The sequence below is a fragment of the Plodia interpunctella genome, chromosome 9 (assembly GCF_027563975.2).
Source record: "Plodia interpunctella isolate USDA-ARS_2022_Savannah chromosome 9, ilPloInte3.2, whole genome shotgun sequence".
Classification (NCBI taxonomy): domain Eukaryota; kingdom Metazoa; phylum Arthropoda; class Insecta; order Lepidoptera; family Pyralidae; genus Plodia; species Plodia interpunctella.
The window spans coordinates 9,793,590-9,807,363 of NC_071302.1; the positions used below are offsets into that span (position 1 = coordinate 9,793,590).

General features: G+C 36.0%; 2 protein-coding genes across 3 annotated transcripts; both read left to right on the top strand.

Annotated features, from left to right (window-relative positions):
- Nucleotides 1–12: 12 nt before the first annotated feature.
- Nucleotides 13–1,257, top strand: LOC128672592 (uncharacterized protein). The gene is made up of 2 exons (XM_053749842.2): nucleotides 13–121; nucleotides 243–1,257. Exon 2 carries the CDS (start codon nucleotides 440–442, stop codon nucleotides 1,019–1,021), a length of 582 nt encoding a protein of 193 aa, XP_053605817.1. The 5' UTR covers nucleotides 13–121; nucleotides 243–439; the 3' UTR covers nucleotides 1,022–1,257.
- A 1,516-nt stretch (nucleotides 1,258–2,773) lies between these two features.
- On the top strand, nucleotides 2,774–13,186 carry Fkbp59 (FK506-binding protein 59kD). 2 transcript variants are annotated; one of them, XM_053749839.2, is made up of 9 exons: nucleotides 2,774–3,165; nucleotides 4,003–4,145; nucleotides 5,123–5,246; nucleotides 6,010–6,192; nucleotides 6,593–6,805; nucleotides 7,411–7,508; nucleotides 8,483–8,656; nucleotides 9,711–9,828; nucleotides 10,546–13,186. In XM_053749839.2, the coding sequence occupies exons 1-9, from the start codon at nucleotides 2,964–2,966 to the stop codon at nucleotides 10,563–10,565; spliced, it is 1,275 nt and encodes a 424-aa protein (XP_053605814.1). In that variant the 5' UTR covers nucleotides 2,774–2,963; the 3' UTR covers nucleotides 10,566–13,186. The 2 variants fall into 2 exon arrangements, with proteins under 2 accessions (XP_053605814.1, XP_053605813.1); XM_053749838.2 differs by having other exon boundaries at nucleotides 9,711–9,821.
- Nucleotides 13,187–13,774: the final 588 nt, after the last annotated feature.

The window sequence follows — 13,774 nt, forward strand, 5'->3', positions numbered from 1 at the left end:
CAATAAAATTCATAAATTTGCAGTGCTAGTTACAGGGACTAAACAATATTACAAACAATAATTTCATAAAAAACAGCAGATTGAATCGGTGAATTTTAAAAACACTCTACTCTATACCTAGGTAATACTTTATCCACACTAGTCTTATTTAATGTATTTGTTAATTTTCTGTGATGTAGGTAGGTTTATGAAAGTTAGCTATAAGCTATGAATAAAATTTATATTTCTATGCAAACCCACAGCTTGGCTGACACTGACATTGACAGTCAATGCAGCTGACTGAAGATGGACTGAAGTGACAACCGCATTGGATAAAAAAATTATCAAATCAGCTGAGTGAGTAAACCAAAACATCGTTCTGAAAATCAGTGCCTGACTGCCGACATTATTTTTAATTGTTATTATATTAACGAAGAAAGTTTTCTAAAGACCTGCGGCAATGCCTTATGTAGCGATTATGAGTTTGAAAAAGAAGAAAAACGTTATAGTATTGACAATTTGTATGATTTCGTGTTTCATAATGTATCAGATGTATTTTTTCTTAACATTATCTTCAGAAACAAGAAATATAAACCGAATCATTCCAGTTATCGGCCACGAAAATAGCAAAGGCTTGCATATTCGTTCGGAAGCAGATCGGTTTATAAACGATAATGGAGTTATTCATGGTGTTTACTTCAAGTCTGTGTCGTTGTATAAGCCGGATGTCGGAGAATTTAAGTGTTTACATTCCGATAGAAAAATTCCTTACGAGCAGGTAAACGATGACTACTGCGACTGCGAAGATGGCACCGACGAACCTAGCACACGAGCCTGTGTAAACGGAACTTTTTATTGTGCTACACAGTATCATGGTAAAATGGGACTGATTAATAAGATTTCGTCGAGTAAAGTAAATGATGGCATTTGTGACTGCTGTGATGGTTCTGATGAATGGTTACAAGAACCCAATACTAAATTATTATCCCAAGCTCATTCAAATCATAGACGTTTTGTATCAAAATGTGAAAATCTTTGTTAAGTAAGGATAATCTAGTGTAAAGTACTTACTATAGAACTAATTGCACTTCATAAACAGCTTCAAAATGTGGACAAGTTGTTAGATCAAGAGATGAGCCATATTGGTGACTATGAAATTAGTGTTGTCCTTACTGTATATATAAATAACTAGATACCTAAGCCTATATCCTGTTTTTGTTGAATAATAGTTATAACAAAATAAATAATATAATATAGATTTCAATTTTTCAACTTTCCCATGCAGTCTTGTTATTTACACATCTCTGTCTTTTTCAGTATAGTATATAGTTTTAAGTTCACTGTGTGTTAGAGTGCCAGACTAGACTTACATTCTGAGCTAGTTCTCTGTTATTTTATGATTACTCCTATAAACTAAAAGGTTTTTATCAAAAAGACTGATGGTTGTTAAAAACATTGTAAATATAAAATATAGATAAATTTAAAATAATATTGCTTCAAAGTGAAGGTTCTATTTGCAATATTATCAAGCTGATTTTGATGATACTAGTTTAAGCAGACCAAGATTGCATGTTTAACATTTTAGTTCCTGCACACCCTATTGCAGTTCAATTGTTTTATTAACTCTCATTTTATTAAGGGTTACACTTGAGCTGACATCATAAACATTATTAAGTTTATGAAGAAAATTAAATATTAATTTTCTTGATAACAATGTGTGAATAAACATAAACATTTACTATTTCTATTGAATTTTTTTATTATATTTATTATATATCATGTCAAAACTTATAGAACTAAGAATGTTGTGTACCTATTGATATTGCCTGCTTTTCATATGAAGTTCTGAATATTTAGTTTGACTAACAGAAAAGCCGCTAGAACAGGCACCTACAGGAACATAGCACATGTTTGTATTTTTACCTCAGTCCACACACACTTCGAACATTACATTGTGTACATACTCGAACAAATCCTTGGTCTGAGGTACAGACATCAGACCAAGGATTTGTTCGAGTATAGAGTAAAATAAGGCATAAAAAATTCAGGAACCAAAAAATATTGTTTTTATTTAAAATTCCCGCCATATGGAAGATTAAGTCTACAGAACTTCCTTTTCCAGCCTAGCATTTTCCTTGTTGTTTATTGCCAGCAATGTAAATTTTTACTCGATTTTGTTTTTTTTTTCATAATAAACTAGTACATATACACCGAGTGACATCTAATTTATTTGTAAGAAAACGGAAAGTAACTAAAATAAATAATAATGATACGTTTACGAAGGTAACTAGAATAGGTACCAACAATAAATATAATAAAAGGCTCATCTGGTATTATGTACCTACCTACTAAACGAGCAAATAAGTAGGTACTCATTCTATTCGTCCAACCAATGGCTGTCGCCGTGGTTAAGCTAGGCCAGTCAAAGCCAGCCTTGGTTTGTCAGCCAGAGTTGGAAAACCATCAAAAGCGGCCAAGTGCGAGTCAGACTCGCCCATGAAGGGTTCCGTAGCAGCAAGTTTCAACAGTATAGTTCTAATAGTTTCGGAAGTGGCTGTGACATAGGTACGGACGGGTAGACAGAAAGACATGACGAATCTATAAGGTATACCTGCATACTGCATATTTTTTGAGCAGGATGAGATATTTTTAAAGAGAACAAGTTAATTTCAGACTGAGATATTTCTTCTAAAGCGAACCTTACAGTTCAAAGACAATCTTCTTTTTTATTTAAGGGCAAATTCGTGTATTAAATAAATAAAAACAGCGGACTATTACGTTTGAACATAGGGCAACACTGTTTTGACAGTATACCGGCGCGGACAGAAGGAAGGAAGGCGTGCGGTGCGAGCGAGTTTTCGAGAAAAATAATTTCGATTCGAGTGTCTTCTACTGCCAAAGTGCGTAGTACTGCGACTTCGATTGCAGTGGTAGATTGGATTAATCTCATTAATTCTGACAAATAGTAATTAAGAAAATAAAAAATGACCGTGGATCAAGGAGTTGATATCACAAAGGCTGGTGACCGCGGTGTGCTGAAGCGAATCATCAAGGAGGGTGAGGGGGCCGACACTCCTAACCCTGGTTGCCAAGTGACTGTTCATTACACTGGCACGTTGCTGGATGGCACCAAATTCGACTCCAGCAAGGACAGGAATGATCCGTTCGAATTTCAACTTGGCAAAGGTTTGATTTCACAATTTTCGACGCCACCGTCGCAATTTTAGAATTATTAAGTCCTTGTAATTTAACTATACGCTAATTATCGATTCCGTTAAAATATGCTGAGTATTTCTTCGTATTTGCACATAAAGTTTCATAAAAACCATATGTAGGTAACCAAATAAAAATGTGAGAAGGCACATTTTCTCATTTTGGTAATAGGTAGATTTTGTCCGCTTAACCTACCTTTTATTGTCAAAATGTGTTCTTGGTAACAGTCAACCCTGAGCAGTTACTATTCTGTAAGGGTCAAAAAGTTGGGGTCAATACTTACCAATTTATAATTTATGGTTTTTTGTATGATTTCACACATTTTATTTTAAATTCCTGAATGTTATATTGACTAATGGGTCATTGCACTGATTGTATCTTAAAAAATAAATTCTGAGTGCAGAGAAATATCTCCACTACTTCCTTTTTTCCATGTGTTAGAATACACTCTCTCATCTCTCACATGTACCTGGTGCGTTCCGGGCTGAAACCCTATACCCCGAAACCTATTAAAATAAAATAACCTTAAAATTTTGAAAATTCAACAATAAGAATATAAGAACTAGATGGTAGATGTTTAGTCATAGCCTGATATATCTAAGGAGCAAAGATACAGGTAGATTCAGTGGACTGTTCCAACATGGGGTTAACAAACACATCTCAGAAAACTGGGTGAAATAGTCCCAGAATTGCGAGGTCCAATCACTGGTCTAATACTTGAGATGGCTACCCAACCACATAATAATAATAATGCAACTTTTGTAACCAAAAAAAATAAAAACTGAATTTTTTTAAAAATTTTTTTTTTAGGTGTAGTAATCAAAGCATGGGACATTGGTGTAGCGACCATGAAGAAGGGCGAGGTCTGTGTGCTGACCTGCGCTCCGGAGTATGCATATGGAGCTGCCGGCAGTCCACCCAAAATCCCGCCCAATTCTACTCTTCAGTTTGAGGTAATTTTAAAATGGTTTCATAGTTAGCACCTAAGTTTATTGCTGTATGCAATAAACTGTATTACAACATACTTGGAGGTCTGGGTGGGTGGTGTTGTAGGGCCTCTATATATTTTACATACGCAACCGCCACTGAAACATACCTAATATCTATGAATAACCTAATATTGTTGAAATATCATGTACCTATATTGAACTTGATATTTGTATCTACAAAGTTTTTGCTCAGACATACCTAAATAATAGTTTATTTTTATCTCTTGTGGTTTTCATCAACTTCACACTACTTGGACATGTGCTATCAGGAAACCACAAAAATAAAATATCACTGATAAAAATTACTAGAACTTTCTTATCTGATTCACACTATGATGCTAAAAAAAAACGTATAATTCGGTTTTACGGCGGCCATTTGCCTAACGTCAACTTTTTGGGAATGCTAATATTGTCCTATTCAAGGGCGCAAGCCACACACCATTTTATGTTATAGATTTGGGCTGTCATTGATCCTAAATGGGTGGACTTCTGAGACCTTTTTGTAGCATTTATTGATTAATACACAATCAGCATTTTGCTACTGATTTGTTTATATCAGGCTACATTGAAAGTTCTCTAGTCAATTCACTTCACTGTTAATTAAATTATGTTAAACTAGTTGCCCGGGGCTTCGCTCCCGTGGGAATTTTGAGATAAAATATAGATAGCCTATAGCAATCTTGGATAACGTACCTTTCTAATGGTGGAAGAATTTTTGAAAGTGGTTCGGTAGTTTCGGAGATTGCCCGCCTCAAACATACAAACTCACAAATGCTTACCTTATAATAATAGTAAAAAATTGCTTACTTTATAATAATAGTAAAATCAACTTCTAAAATAATGTGATAATTTATCACCTAATGTAATATTATATAGAACATTGTCCATTTCCTGTACTTATTTTATTCTACAAATAAACATATTTCTATTTCTTTTCACAGATTGAGATGATAGACTGGAAGGTGGAAGACCTTAGTCCAGGGAAGAACAAAGGCATCTTAAGGCATATCATTGAACAGGGCTCCGGGGAGTATGAGAGCCCCAAAGACGGATCCCTAGTCACAGGTATTTGTTTAGTTATCATTTTATTTTATTTTTCATTTTATTTTATACAACACAATCTAGTCTACAAAAAAAAATTAAAATATATATTTCTAAACTTATGTATAATAAACTATTGATATCTTTCTATCCATACTAAAATAAATGCGAAGATCTCGTCTGTCACAACTTTTTCTACTCTGGGCCGATTTTGATAAAATTTGGAAAAGATAAAGTAGGTGGAGCTGTGGGCTGACTGGTAGTTTTATCACATTTTGATATATTCATTGTTTTGATACAAAAATAGGTACTCAACCTTATAATGTGAGACATAACCAGTTTATTTACGCTTTCTTCTTCAAAACAATAGTTTTTAACAAAGGATGACACTTTTCATGTAAAACAATGCTGCTTATTATCTTTCTCATGGTCTAATAGGTACTAGAATATTTGTTGTGATTAAATTCTCTTCTATGTGGGACAGCTTTAAATTGACATATTATACGCATGGTAGTCAAATGGGAAAAATACAGTTCCGGAATTCAGATGGCGTGTGGTTCTGCGCTAGAATAAGACTATTTTATATACTCCCGTGAATGTCGTGCTAGGCGACTGAACTCATAGCCATTGTCAGCGTATACGCAATAGCATGCCCATGAAGGGTTGACGACAGACCGGTTGTGAAATAAATTTCAAGGTTTATTTTTTACGCTAACTGCTGACTTTGCACACAACCCAGAATGCAATTAATTAAAATGTGATTATTAATATGCATTATCAATTTCAGTGGAGCTGGAAGGCAAGCTGGTGTCAGACGGGAAGGTGTTCGACTCTCGGACAGTGACCTTCTCCCTCGGAGAAGGCAGCGAGAGCAACGTCTGCGAGGGGATAGAGAGGGCGCTAGAGAAGTTTCAGAAGGGGGAAAAGGCGCGGCTCACTATACAGCCCAAATATGCGTTTAAATCTGAAGGTAGGATTTTAATGACTATATATATATTTTTGTTTATTTGTTTGGTTAAGTAACATTTCACCAGACTAAAGATGTGGCCAATTTACTATGAAGTCAAAGCATTTATCCAGTAATTAGACTTTCATAGATACTTTTCACATCATATTCTAAATTAAATAATATTTATCAAAACTTTTGAAACATGACGGACACCACTGCTACTGATAAGATATGCTGAAAGAAACTCGTATAAACATTGTTGGTTGAACATGTGTATAATATTTTTGTGTAGAAGATTTTGTTGAATGTTGACATTTTGTTTATTGTGTAGGACAAAACACGCGCTGTGGACTATGCTTAAAATTATCAGTACAAAGTTGAAAAACAGATTACAAATATTTATCAATTTATCGATTTTCAGGTAACACAGAACTCGGAGTGCCTCCGAATGCAGCTGTAGAATATATAGTCAAGTTGGTGAGCTTCGAGAAGGTCAAGGAGTCGTGGTCCATGGACGGGGAGGAGATGCTGGAGCAAGCCAGGATCTTCAAGGAGAAGGGCACTAACTACTTCAAAGCGAACAAGTTCCAACTGGCAATTAAGATGTACAAGAGAATTGTGCCGCTCCTTTCTGGTAAGTGCAGTGCAGTCAAATTGTACTTTCTCTCTCTTTCTTACCTCAGCGTAATATGGTTACTTTCTTAGCAGTTAAAGTGTTATTGCCCCAAGTTAAAATAAATAAAACTTAGTTGTATAACGGGTTAGCTAATATAAAATTAGGACCTCGACGACCTCGGTGGCGCAGTGGTAAAGTTCTTGCCACTGAACCGAGAGGTCCCGTTTCGTCCGAGGTTTGATCCCCGGTCGGGTCATTATGGAAAATGATCTTTTTCTGATTGGCCCGGGTCTTGGATGTTTATCTATACATATATGTATTTGTTATAAAATATAGTATCGTTGAGTTAGTATTCCATAACACAAGTCTCGAACATGCTTTGGGGCTAGCTCAATCTTTGTGATTTGTCAATCGTTGTATTTATTTATCCAAAAACGCGTGTGTTTATTGCAGAAAACGAACAGAAAGAAATTTAATGTCCCCTAATAAAAAATAAGATAGTATCTTTATAATAGTACTAGGAATTATGTATTTAAAGTTTATTGCTCTCAAAAATACTTTTGATGGTACGATTTCATCCTAAAGTATTGTCTGCCAGTTGACGCTGTGTCGTATGTTTCCAGACATGCCAGAGGACTCGAGCCAGACAGAAGAGAACAGGAAACAAGCGAAAGAACTGCTCATTTCAGCTTATTTGAACCTCTCGCTTGTCTACCTGAAGGTAAATTTATTTACTTATGTTTCAGCTCGACTGTTTGTTTTTTATAGACAAAAAGAGAGAACGAGACGTCCATTTCATATATTAAGATAATACTAGCCGCATCTTAGGGCTTTGTTCCCGTGGGAATTTCGGGATAAAAGAACCCTACGTGTTTTTCTAGGTTACATTCTACCCGTGTACCAAATTTGAGAACAATCTGTCCAGTAGATTTTGCGTGAAATAACCAAAATACATCCTCACAAACTTTTGCTTTTATAATATTAGTAAGATTATCTGCGATTTTAATCACGATGTTTCCCTACTTATGTTGCTCAAGAAGGATTCCTGTACACTTACCTGGTAAACCTAAGACAATACTACAAAAAAAATCTTTTATTGTACATTTATTTAGATATACATACAAAAATTTATTATACATATAACTTAAAGCTTAAGTGAACAAAAGAAAGCGACATAGCTATAAGCAATTTTTTCCAGGCAATCTTATGACATTTCCGCATCAGTCTAGTACCTTTCTATTCACAGTTGTCTTAAACATTGCACAACCAGCACACTACATAAGACATTTGTATGTATTGTATTTGTATACAGGATTACTGGTATCTAATGCATAACTTTCCAAAGGCGCATAAGGTAAATAGAGACTAACATCTTTTGTTCTACGACTTTTTTCAATAAATACAAAAAAAATCCTTGTTTTTTTAGTTTTAATGTCGTTTTTATAAAACGTTAACTCTACGCGCAACTGTACATGTCTCATGTTGCTTGGCTATTACATAGAATTAAAAGATGTGTAGAATCGCAAATTAGATTATATTTTTTTATATGAAAAAAAGTCACCTACGAATCACGAAAGTCGTGGAATAATTGCTTTTTTTGATGTATGTAGTCTTTAAGAGGATTTTGCGTTTGATACCAGTAACCCTGTATATGTGTTGGTTTCGTAAAGAGACTTTCGTATTCGCACGTAACAGGTAACGCCGGCCCACAACTTCGAGGCCAAGGAGAACGCGTCCAAAGCGCTGAAGCTGGAGCCCGGGAACGTGAAGGGCCTGTTCCGACGCGGACGCGCGCTGCGGGCGCTGGCGGAGCCCGACGCGGCGCTGCGGGACTTCCGAGCCGTCATGCAGGCCGAGCCACACAATAAGGTCAGTCATCATTGACATCTATCAGGCTCCCTTAGCCTAAATCTGATAGAGCTGGTCGCCATTTCGGCTTACATATTGTATTCGATCTATATTCGTTACTCTTTTGTATGTTTGTAGTTCGAATAAATGATTTCTTTCTTTCTAGTTAGGTAGTAAGAAAGAAAAAGTAAATGTTTATTTGCTATAATTTTTTTTACAGTACACAAGGAACATGTCAAATTGGTCTCCGCTCAGCATAATGTCACGGCTTGAGACCATGACGCTGATCTACAGCGGATGCCATGAAATAAAAAAATAAACAATATCGAATTAAATTGGGACGCAACAGAACATATTTTAAAATATATTTCTGAAATTTAACTTTACATGATTTTACAGATAGTTTGTCGCCTCGGTTTGGTTTAACTTGCTTTTGCCTGCGACTTCGCCCGCGTTAATTCTCCGTGATAAAAAGTACTCTATGTCCTTCTCCATACTTCAAGATTCAGATTCATTTATTGCAATGTCACAAGTGGAAATGTTAGATCTATTTCAAACTACATGTACGCAAAATTTCATAAAGATGAGTTGAGTAGCTAGAGCGTGAAGAGATTACATACAAAGTTACCTTCGCATTTATAATATTAATTATAATTATAAGTGTGTAAAAGTTAGCAAATAAATATTTGTATATATTGTTACCGATACATAAGTCGTTCTCTGCATTTATTTATACTGTGGGCTGGCGGCAATGCGTATGCTTTTACTTATACTGTGACACGCGCAAATAACGCGCCTTATGTGGTAATGTTCGCGGTCCTCGATCGTGATTGGCGCTCGCAGTCGCTATAGTCCGTTGATAGCATCACGCGTTCCCGCTTCCCGCGCCCGCTCACAAGTCAGTCTGTGTCGTCGTTCGTCTTGTAACAGTCGTGTGTGCTAAGATAAATGTTCAGTGATTGTAAAGTGTTAAGGCTCCTCATTGTACGGTAATAAACGCTGTTGTACCTACCTAAGTCCACAAATCTTTCATTTCCAACATATATATCTTGTAACTATGACTGTGTCCGGGCAGGCGGCGGCCAACGAGGCGCAGCTGTGCCGCGCGGCGCTGCAGCAGCAGCGGCGGCGCGAGAAGCAGCTGTACGCCAACATGTTCGACAAGTTCGCCAAGCACGACAACGAGGTAACAGGTTCGCGCGCCGCATTTACTATAACATATTGTACATAATGTCTCTATATATGCTTAGATCTTTAGAAATACGCAACTGATTTTGATGCGTTTTATTTAAAATGATTTGATAGACGGAACGAGCAAAATCATATGAAATATCATAAAAAGACTTATTACTTTTCACTTGCCTAATATTGTATACAATGTCGTCTCAACTTATCGCCGGTTGACTGTAAGAGATCCCTACATAGGATAAGTCCGCCGTTATACATATATCTTTATTGTATTGATTTTAATTCGTGTATAGTCAACAGCACATCACGTTACGCTACATGAACCTCTATGGCGCGGTAATACTGGCGAGTTTGTAATGAATATGCATAGGTTGATGTGCTGTTGACGGTACATCATTTCGTATAAATAGTTTGTATTTTTTGAAACTCAACCAGTTTATATATTTTGTTTGTCGTCACATAGTTTTATGACGTCTGCGGCGCAGTAGTAAAGTGCTTGCCACTGAACCGAGAGGTCCCGAGTTCCATCCCCGGTCGGATCATGATGGAAAATGATCTTTTTCTGATTGGCCCGGGTCTTGGATGTTTTTATATATGTAAATGTTATAAAATATAATATCGTTGAGTTAGTATCCCATAACACAAGTCCTAGAACTTACTTTGGTGCTAGCTCAATCTGTGTGATTTGTCCTAATATAGAAAATATAATATTGTCCTCCCAGCTGGAGAAGCAAAGAGCTAGACAGGAGGTGGACGTGATAGGCGAGAAGGTGGGCGAGTGGGGCGCGGGCGAGGGCGAGTGGACCGACCAGCAGCGCGACCGCAAGCCCACGGACTTCGAGCGCGAGAACCCCAACATCCTCATGCTCAACAGGGACGGACAGTTCCACAACATGTGAGCTGTGAGTCGCACACTGGCACACCTCATTCCACAAGCCCGTTCGAGTGTTACGCAACGCAATCTGCACAGTAAATGTGTGTGTGCTCCGCTTGTTATGTGGTTGTATGGCGACGATTTAGGCCGCGCGCGATCTTTCTCGATGTTAGCGGTAAATCGAGAAACAAAAAATTTCGAGCTGTAAAAACAAGTCAAAAATCTTCGATAATTGCGTTACGTAATACTTGATCGCCTCAAATTTCTTATCCTCTGCGTCCACGAATCCCCATCGCGCCAGGGGATAAAATTCCAGATGTTTTCGTAAAAAAAAAATCTCAGATGAATCCCTTGGCAGAAAATTTTTAAACTTTGTCCACAGATTCAAAAGGACGCCTTATTCCATAAATATATTATTTCTACTCGAAGAATTTGTAGACTGGTTTAGGATGATGAGGATTTGTGGATAAGCTGTGTTTGAATAAGTATTGGTTGATTCGACAGGTCTGTCCATTGATATATTTTCACTGGGTATAGCACTCGCGACATTATTTTTCGTAATCGTTACAAGTCAATGTCAACTTTGTACTGATGTATATAAAACTGAAATTTGTTTCACATTCTCAAAGGTTTAAACAGTTTAAAATTATTTAGTAATAACACGTCACCAGTCCATTTTTTTATTACCAACATAACACTAGTAATAAACAAAAAAACACAGCTCAATGGTACAGTCAACCACAGATTGTTACCTTCCATGGCACTCTATGCGATGGTAATAGGGGCGAAATTGCAATATTTTTTTGTAAGTTTCTGTTGACTGTATTATGTTGTGGTAGTTATTTGGCAATTTCAGTGACAGATATGACGTATCATCTAATGCGGCGCAGAACATTCCCTACAGACAGACTGTCCTGTTCTTTTCTTGCTAGATCTAATGCAACTCTTCTAATTTTTGTTTATGTTTTGATGCGAAATCGCGCTTGTATCATATTTTTATTGCAAAGGTTATGACTTATGGGTATAACCTAACCTAATCCAAGAGTAACATTTATTAAAAAGCACACACTTTTAATAAAAATCTTTGTAAATCTTTTACAAAGTTCACATGTTAAACATACATACATATAACAAGAAGGTAATAATGACGGACTTATCCCATGAAGGGATCTCTACCAGTCAACCAGCGATAGTTAATGTTATTCTCGGCTTAGACTGAATGCTATTCTTTGTTTTGTCTCGTTCTTTCAACGTCGAACACGTAGACTATAGAGAGGGACAAAACAAAGCATAACTCATTCTTCACCAGCGCCCCCTAGCGATGAATTCAATCGCGTTAGCTATTTTAAACACGATTGCGTTGAGAATACTGCTTTATTATTAGCATTGGATGTTATTTGCCTTCAAATGTAGTACAAATATTATTTCAAGAATTTATTCATATTCTATTGCCAGAGTAACACGGATAGTGCCTTTCAGATATGTTTGTATGTGTATACGACATAGCCTACAGACCACATGGACAAATAAGCTGTTAGGAATTTTAAATGTTTTTCATATAATTTCTCACCACGGATCTCCTTACCAAATCAATTAATTTACGATTTTCTAATATTTAGGACACTTTCTCTACAATATTTGTAGTTTTGTGGCAGATTTGGTCACGTGTTTTTTTTTTACTTTTAAATGTGGTGTGAATGGAATATTTTAGTTTGTAATTTCAAAAGGTGTTTGGATATATTTGTTTGGCGTAGTTCAATAACAATAAGGAACAATACGTATTTTAATTGAATGCCAATTTGGGAATCACATTTCAGCCAATCACAACGAATTAACTGAATTTTATATTCCTTTTCTGATCCACGCGAAACAGAACAGTGCCCTCTTTTTTTTTTTCTTTGTGGCAATCAAACTTCTTCAATAGAGCTCAATGGATCTAGATTCTGTTATTGCCAGGTAGAAAAATAGTTTCCATTACTGTCGATAGTATCGAAGAAGAATAACAATCGATAGGTAGAAGTTATCTATAGTATAAAAACTATAGCTCAGAAAGAGTAAACACTATCGATATTGGCTTCATATAATATATAGTATCGACAAAACTATCGATAGTTCCATTGCCGAATTAATTATCGCTCTATTTACAACGTTGTGAGATATGGTGGCAAAGTGACAATATATTTGTTCAAAGATAAAAATATTTTGGGCAGTTATCCATAAGCGTCAGAAAAGAAGTATAGAATATATTCAGTTTTATACTTACGTGCTTGTGTGTACTTATTGTCAATTTATAATGGATGAAATCATTTTATACCTTACCACCAATACAAAAGGTTGAAATTTGCTGAAATCGTTTGTTCGGCCGGGTCTCGAGCTCTTTAGCCTTGTTGCGTGTAATACGTTTGTGTACATTGCGGGTTTCTTATGTCATACTGTTCTGTATAAATAATCGTGATATGGATTAATTTTAAATAAATTGTTATCAGTCATTTTGTTGTTTCATTTAGTATTTAAGATTTTTTAGTTTTGTATTTTTAGCATTATGAGAATTTGTCGTTTTGACAATGGGCCAATTTCAGCAAGGGCAAGTTACCGTCCAAATCAAACATGTTCTATAAGTTTAGATAATTTTATAGATTTTTTAAATGTTAGGAGACGGCTAAACTGACGGCAGAACTTGTAGAACTAGAAATGTTGTTATGATGTCAGCTTTTTAGTGGTTATAAGAGTGTACCGAGCGCACACTACCGCCACCAAATTTTAACGGTGGCCACTAAAGTGCGTGTAGTAAATTGTGACTACATACATATTGTACAATAGAAAACGATATTACTTTTTAATAACATATTACTTTAATAGCATAGCATAATTTGTCCAGATTTTTTAAATTTGCTTTTATTTGAAAGAAATTGATAAAAATATGGTGGCGCTAGTGTGCGCTCGGTACACCCCTAAAGTTGAACCTGTTTGGAAATAAATACTAGACACCATTCAAGCTTTATTTACACTATACACTAAAAACAACAATTTAATTTGTATTATCGTATATCTATCACAATCATGGTTAATGTTAATAA

What these genes read in the sequence shown, in the direction of transcription:
- LOC128672592 (XM_053749842.2), top strand. Translation starts at nt 440, where the DNA reads ATGCCTTATGTAGCGATTATGAGTTTGAAAAAGAAGAAAAACGTTATA.
- Fkbp59 (XM_053749838.2), top strand. Translation starts at nt 2,964, where the DNA reads ATGACCGTGGATCAAGGAGTTGATATCACAAAGGCTGGTGACCGCGGT. An exon ending in TCTCGCTTGTCTACCTGAAG is followed by an intron (nt 7,509 to 8,482) that starts GTAAATTTATTT and finishes CGCACGTAACAG; the next exon opens with GTAACGCCGGCCCACAACTT. An exon ending in AGGCCGAGCCACACAATAAG is followed by an intron (nt 8,657 to 9,710) that starts GTCAGTCATCAT and finishes GTGTCCGGGCAG; the next exon opens with GCGGCGGCCAACGAGGCGCA.